General features: G+C 45.4%; 1 protein-coding gene across 1 annotated transcript; it reads right to left on the reverse strand.

The window, feature by feature from the left end:
- Positions 1 to 534: 534 nt before the first annotated feature.
- tril (TLR4 interactor with leucine-rich repeats) lies at positions 535 to 4,362 on the reverse strand. Its single transcript, XM_044052986.1, has one exon. It carries the CDS (start codon positions 3,736 to 3,738, stop codon positions 1,276 to 1,278), a length of 2,463 nt encoding a protein of 820 aa, XP_043908921.1. The 5' UTR covers positions 3,739 to 4,362; the 3' UTR covers positions 535 to 1,275.
- Between the last annotated feature and the right edge of the window lie 3,508 nt (positions 4,363 to 7,870).

Raw genomic sequence — 7,870 nt, forward strand, 5'->3', positions numbered from 1 at the left:
GTTGCGTAATATGAAATCCAGCAGAAACTGATGCTTTGTCTGCGTGAAATAATCAGTGTAATTCTATTGTGGTCTACTCTGCCATCTAGTGACTGGTTTTATGAGCTGGTGGGTGACCAGGATAACTGTAGTGGCCAACAAAGTAGATCCTTTCCTGACTGGCGTTTGGCCTATATTATTATGCGTCAGCCTTTAACACACGTAGAAGCATCTGAAAGTGGATATTTTGCCATTTATATATGGATCACGAGTAAATGAAAGTGTCTCAAAACTGTATTTTTTGTGTACAAGTCATAAATAAGCGAGGATATTATGAGACGTTTGGCTTCAACCCGCCCCTGATTATGTGAACATTCTCTGTGTGCACACGTTTGTATAAGCATGCATGTGTGATTGTGTGTAGTGTGATTTGAGAGTGGGAGGCACTCCACCCTGTCTTTCTCAAACAAAAGGGACTGCATAATTATTGCCAGATCTCATCTTGACACGTATACAAAAGCAGGGATGCACACACACACACACACACACACTGACTAACATGCTACAGCTATTATTTATATCCCTCACACATGTTTTTAGGTTTTCTCCCCCAAGCTATTTGATACCATATGCAGGATTTCTCATAAAATATTCCATCTTTTTAAATAAAAGACAGGAAGAATGGTTCACCAGCCTGGCTGAACTGCAAATGAACAACAACTATGAAGAAAGGATCACTTGAAAGCCACAGTAACTCATCCACAAACACTCAAATGACAGATCCATCACATTGTTGGGGATTTTACTTCTTCATGTAATGCAAAAATAATACAAAGTTCCATATAATAGTATAAAACACGATAGATGGGACACACAAAAAAAGGTGATTTTTTTCCCCCTGCCAACCAGCAGCCATCATTACATACTGTACAATTTCAAGACAATATAATGTCTGTTAACTCAGTATTAGCACCATAGTTGAAATCAGTGGTCCATGACTCATGCACACACACTTGCGCTCAAAACCAATCACACGTACAGAGACGCTCACAGGTGCAAGGAAATGAAAGAAGCAAAAGCAGGAAGAGGAAGTAAGAGGGATTGGACTTCCTCTGATGTCTGAAGAGGCCCTGATGACCTGAGCTGCTCTGTGGTCACCATGGACAAGTTATGGTTCGCATAAAAAAACAACCACAAGTGCCAAGGTAAGATTGTTGAATTGGTTTGTTCAAATCCACAGAGTATGTAGCGTAAGCACAGAGCAGGTCACTGTTTAGTTTTACACTTTTTCAGTTTTTAGTCAGCGAATCTTTGCATGTCACTGTCTCTGCGAGCAGTGCTGTTGTCCAGAAAGCGGTCACAGGGGAACTCGATGAGATCCCCCTCCTCCAGTGGTGCGAGTCGTGCTGGGCGACTGCTCTGGTAGCTGGTGAAGTCAGTGGACACGGACGCAGTGGCCATGGTGGGCCGGAATGGCCGCCTGGTGGAGTACATGTGGCGCACATGCACGGCCGACTTCCTCCTCTGCAGCTTCTTCTTCACGAGCCGCGCCAGCCAGACTCCGCCGATGACGAGCAGCAGCACGGCGTTCCCGGCCAGTGTTGCTACTGTGACGAGCTGGAGGTCAGAGGTCAGTGTGCCTCCGCGAGTGACTGCCTCGGGCAGAGTGACCAGTCCTGCACAGTGGTCACGCGGGGCCACTTGGCAGACGGACCCCGCGACGACTCCTTCCACGCAGACGATGTAGGTCAAACCTGAGCTGAGTTCTCGGAGGATCACAGAGCGAGCCGCGCCGTGAGCATAAACGTAACGGGGGAAACGATCCGGAGCACCAAACCGGTCAAAGAGAATCCGATAGTGGACTTCAACCAGACCCAGGCCAGGTCCTGATGTGTAGGGGTGATGATCCCTTGTGGTCCAGTAGACGGTGACAGTACTGGACGTCACGAGATCCACTGAGACGTTAGTGATAAAATGGCGGTTAAACACACACGGGTCCGTGATTAGAGGCAGAGTCTCCTTCTGGTCTGACCTGAGAAGATCAAACTTCTCTCCTGACTCCTGAGAAGTTGTGGTGACCACTGTGCTTTCATCTGTGGTGTTTCTGTCACCTGGTGTGGAAATGGCTGGTGCGTCCGTTCTGGAAATGACGTTTGACCTCCGTCTCCCTTTGCCACGCTTCCCAGCAGCCTCTGCAGCAGGTCGTGTCCTTGGACTGAGTGACTCCTTTGCTTTCTTTCTTTCCAGTGAGGAAGATGGTTCTGTCACCTCTGGACCCCCCTGATCTCCCTGGATTCCCACATCTTCCTGTCCCTCTCTTTTCCACGTCTCTGCCTCTTTCTTCACCATCACCCCATCCTTGTTTTCCTCTCTTAAACCAACACCTTTTTCCTCTTCTACCTGGCCCTCTCCACCTCTTTCCTCCTGCTCTGCTGCGTCTGTCATTCCCTGCACCTTTTCCAGGACATCCCCTCCACGACTCTCCTCAGGCCCGGTTTGGCTCCTGCACAAGTGGGTCCAGTTTCCGAGCGGCTGCAGCTGGGAGCTGTTCACATAGTCCAGATACTTCCCTCTGAGAGTAGCAGGGTGATGACATTGCACAAAAACAGTCAACAATTTGCCTTGAGAATGTGCTGCAGTCATCCATCTCTTCAGCTCCTCCAGGCGACAGTCGCATGTCCAGTTGTTGCCATGGAGATCCAGGTCATAAAGCATGTTATTGAGGGCAAAAATGTCACCAGACAGACTGGTGAGGAAGTTATTCTTAAGCTTCAACACTCTGAGACATTTGAGTCGTGAAAAGGCCATCGAGTCCAGAGTGGAAATCTGGTTGCGGCTGAAGTCAAGCTCCTCGATGCTCTCCAGAGGGTCAAGAAGACCGGCGGGGATTTCCTGCAGCGTGTTGCCATCAATCAGAAGCTCTTTTAGACTCGACAGCCCCTTCAGAGCGCCGCTGTCCAGACGAGAGATCCTGTTGTTGCTCAGCGACAGTTTGGACAGCTTCTTCAGGTTCTGGAAGACGTGGTTTCCAATGTATTGAATTTCATTTTCAGACAGAAGTAATGTTGTCAGAGCTTTGAGTTGGGAAAAAGTGAGGACACTGCGTATGGCTGACTGCTTGTTGTGGGCCAGGTTGAGAAAACGCAGGTTGGAGAGTTTGGAGAAAGCATTTCTGTGAATATGATGGAGTTGGTTGGATTCCAGATGGAGATAATGCAGACTGGTCAAACTTGTAAAAACCGAGTCCTGCAAAACTTCTATTGAGTTGCCATCAAGGCGCAATTTAACAAGATTTTCCAAGTTGACGAAAAGCTCTGGAGTGATTTTCCTAATGTCATTATTATTTCCATAGAGGATAGTCAACTTCTTCAGTGGCTGTAGAGTCCCTTCGGGGACACTTGATAAAAGATTGTGTCCCAAATACAACTCCTCTAGTTTGGAGAGTTTCTCAAAAACCTTGGGGTGAACAGTTTGTATTTGATTGTACTGTAAATTTAACCTCACGAGGTCACTGTACCGTGTGAAGTCGAGGGCGGTGAGGTTGGTGATGAAGTTCCCCGCGAGGCTGAAGATCAGCACCTCCTCGGGCGCTCGCGCGGCGGGTTTGGGCACCGCGCGCAGCCCGCGGTTGGCGCACATGAGGTGCTGCGGCTGCTGACAGTCGCATGGGTCCGGACAAACGCTCGCCGGCGCGGGGGAACAGAGGAATCCATCGAGCGAGAGCAGGAGAAAGCAAACGCCTGCCAGTGAAGTATCCATCCCCACAGCGCGGCTGTGTTCCAAAGTGTTGCCGCTCTGGGTTGTTCAGGTGCAGTCGCCCCTGTCCTCTCTCACGCTCCTGCAGACCATAATCCACTTGTTGGTCTGAAGAGTGAAGAGAGAAGTGGTGATTAGGTCAGGGCTCCATCACTGGACAGCACGATGAAGGCAAATTAAAGTCGCGGTGCTCTGGTGCTGCGTCAGGAGGGAGGCTCACCTCCCAGAGTCCCCAGGAAAGAGTACATCCCCCCAAAGTGGTCATCTGCTGCGAATTACAGCTCCGCAGAAAAGAGTTCAGGCGCAGAGCATGCTCTCTCTCCCTCTCTCCCTCGCTCCCTCTCCCTCTCTCTCTCTCTCTCTCCCAAAGAGAGAGCAGATGTGCCCAAGTCTTGACGCACAAGATTTTGCAGTTTTACACGAGCGCGCAGGCAATCAAATCACACACTTGGGTTTACATTGGCTTCCATTCAGTTGTTCAGCCCAAACAGAGCCCTTTCCCAACATTAACCATCGCCAGTTAATGTCTAAATCCCAACCTTTAATCTAACCACATCTAATTCTTAATCTTAACTCAAACCTTAACCGGTTCCTTTAGAAAAATGAGTCTGGTCCTCATTAAGACCAGGCTTTTGTTTCCCATGAAGAGTACTGGTCCTGACAAGGTCAGTAGAAAAAAAGAGATAACAAAAACAAGCAATCACACTCGTCTGCAGTGAGAGAGGGAGGAAGAGAGAGATTTAGAAACCCTTTGACCGAGTTTTCTGCGCGCCCCCGCAGCCACCAGGGTCTGAGATCTGGATCAGATCCCTGGTATGGACAAAGCAGACAGGAAGATTGCCTTCCCACGGAATCCCAAGAGAACCCCAGTGTGTTGGTTTCCCTCACAGGAGGGTGCGCACATGAGCCAACCAGTCACTTGTAAAAACAAGCTTTCACAAGCACTTAAATTCATATTGACACTGGTTTTGTTTTGATTTGATATTCCATGAAAAATGAGTGAATCTAAAATGAATGCACACATCAATATCCCAGCATGCACTGTGCAGTGGGGATGCCATCATTATGCAGCTTAACTGTAATTACCCATTCTTTCATTACTGTAACCCGCCCTGTGTTGCATGGAGCCATAAGGAGCACAGATGGTTCACAATAGCAAATGAGGAATTCATCATGTGTGTTGAGACTGGGGAGGAGAGAGAGAGGTGCCACATTTGAGAGAAAGATGCCTAACATGAACGTAAATGAAATAGTGAGGGTGAAGCATGTATGGAAATGTGTATGTCAGTGCTCCTGTTGTCACTTTAATTCTAACTTTTAAATCTTCATACTGTGACAGCAGTGATTAGCAGTCTTGTATAAAGTACCTCAAAGGAATATTTAAGGAGTAAAAGTGCAAGTATCTTACCAGAAAATGACTTTGGTAGAAGTTGAAGTCACTTTTTTTTATAATATTACTTAAGTCTTAAAGTATATAACATTTACTGTACATAAGTATCAAAAGTCATTTTCTGGTATAAAATGTACTTAAGTTTTAGAAGTAAAAGTGAGGAGAGGATTGAGCCATGGTAGCTCAGTAGGGCAAGTTGTCTTTCAACTGCTAGGCTTTGGGTTCAATTCCTGGCTCTGCTAGTCTATATGTGTCCTTGAGCAAAACACTTAACCCCAGGTTGAAATGTGTCATTGACAAAACTATAGTGTAACGCAGCTCAAGGCTAGAAAAGCTCTATATAAATACAGACCATTACCAACTCTTCTTCTTAGAGGAAATGTAGAGCAGTAAAAATAAAAGTTGCTAAAAAATATAGATAACAAAGTAAAATACAGATATGTGAATTTTGCATTTAAGTAAAGTATTTGTACTTTGTTGCATTACGACACTGAGAATTAGTGGCATCTAATGTGAGACTGCAGATTGCAACAAACTGAGGACGACTCCACTCATCCCACCCTTTTTGCAAGCAGCATGTCAGGGAACTGCTGCCAGGATGTTGTTCTTCTCCGTTTGTGTCATAAACTGCTTCAGAAGTGAAGCTCTAGCTCTGGCTGGTTTGTCCATGCGGGCTCCTGTAGAAACATGGCAGCTATAAATAAAGGTGATATATTTCATTTCTGCCAATACACACTCCCAAGTGTTGATTGTGACACACTCAATATTCAACATGTGATGTCAGTGCTCATTGTTACAATGTGCCACACACACACACACTTGATCTGATGATTACCAGATCTGTGCTAGTGCATGACTGCTGAAGCTCAGACCAAAAACGCTCCATGATTTGGTCTCATTCCCATGCATATCTGCTGCTCGGCCTCATTGTCAGGCATTATAGCTGTGTGTGTGTGTGAGTGAGTGTCTGCATATGAGAAAAAGTAAAGTCAAAGGGAAATGCAATCCTTGGGGAAGCCCCCTCTCTCTGGGAGGTCATTTCCCGTCTGGCCATGTTTCTATAGCGTTTCTGAAACTCTGTAACCCCCACTTCCCAACACCACTATCCTCTTCCACCCAGTGTTGTACTGTAAAGTAACAAAGTACAAATAGTTTGTACTATAGTGCACTTAAGTACAAAATGCACATATCTGTAGTTTACTTTGTGTTATTTCAATTTCTAGCAACTTTTACTTTAACACCACTACATTTCCTCTAACTGTCTTTGTTACAAATCAGAAGAAGAAGAGTTGGTAATGATGAGCTGCTTTACACGATAGTTTTGCAATTCTGCCACGCTCAAGGACACAAATGGATTAGCAAATCCAGGAATTGAACCCACAGCCTTCCAGTTGAAAGACAACTCGCCCTCAACTCCTCACTTTTTTAATATTTTTACTTTTAAAACTTAAGTACATTGTATATCAGTATATCATGATACTTAAGTACAGTAAATGTCATATACATTAAGACCTTTACTTAAGTGATATATAAAAAGGTGACTTCAACTTCTACTAAAGTCATTTTCTTGGTAAGATACTTGTACTTTTACTCAGATATCCCTTTAAGGTAGTTTATACAAGACTGTTTCCACCCCACTCTCTCTGGTCGCTACTTGCCTCTCCCCGAGGAACAAACACAGTGACAGTTTGGCCTCAGACATCCAGTTAATTTAATGACACTCGCCTGGTTTGTATAAGAGCTGAAAGGATGACACAGAACATTTCATCAGACTTGTTTTCAAAGAACTAAGAGGTTAGAGGTAAATGTAGTAACTTTCTGGAGCACGATGAGGCCGAAGGAGTCGTTCCCAAAGTCCAGTGATCGGATGAAACATGGAGTCAGACCAGAGGAGCCAGGTGCAGGTTTACACTGACGCAGAAGGAGACTCTTGTGAAAGGAAACGGTGATTTGACCCAGAGTTAAACAAAGCTGCTGACACAATGGCAGCACAGAGGACCCTGCAAAGAGCTGCCTGCCACTGTGCCCACACACAAAGAGAGCTGTAGACAGGTTTCACCGCTCCATCTTTTCACAATTGCTCTGTGCTCTCACTGGGCCTCTCACTGTCTAATCAACTGGCCATATGACATTTCAGTCTCTCAGCAGAGAGCGAGGGTGTGTGGGAAACCTGATGCCATCAGTGGAGAGAGAGAGAGAAGAGGGCTTGTATATCTGCTTGCACCCAAGTGTGTCTGTTTCTGGAGATTGACATTTGCGTGTGTGTGTGTGTGTGTGTGTGTGTGTGTGTGTGTGTGTGTATCCAGATCAGTACAGCTGAGTTTGAGTGTGTGTGAGACGATGCAACATTTATAGGTCGTCTTGGTGTGTTATTTCTTTTCTTTTCTTTGTTTCCTACATAGTACATCCAATAATAACTAATACATATACATTCTCAATATAGTCAAATGGGAAATAAATAGATTTTTACACTTGAGTTTATCACAGAAGAGATTTTCACATGTATACGATGTGGTACATTTTTAGCGCATTATAGTCAGTGTTGAAATGTAACAGAGTACGAATACTTTGTTACTGTACTATGCACTTGGTCCGAAGCTTGAAACTGCAACTCTATATCCACTCGTAGGGGGGCGGGACCTCTTTCCCAGAATGTAAACAGTGTCCACCATCTTTGCTAACAGTTATGCTAACCAAGTGGGAGATATTTCCCAACTAATAAAACAAAACTAAATGCAAATCGGT

Source organism: Solea senegalensis, linkage group LG20 (genome assembly GCF_019176455.1).
Source record: "Solea senegalensis isolate Sse05_10M linkage group LG20, IFAPA_SoseM_1, whole genome shotgun sequence".
Lineage (NCBI taxonomy): Eukaryota > Metazoa > Chordata > Actinopteri > Pleuronectiformes > Soleidae > Solea > Solea senegalensis.

Coding starts and splice junctions, on each gene's coding strand:
- tril (XM_044052986.1), bottom strand. CDS start 3,738: ATGGATACTTCACTGGCAGGCGTTTGCTTTCTCCTGCTCTCGCTCGAT.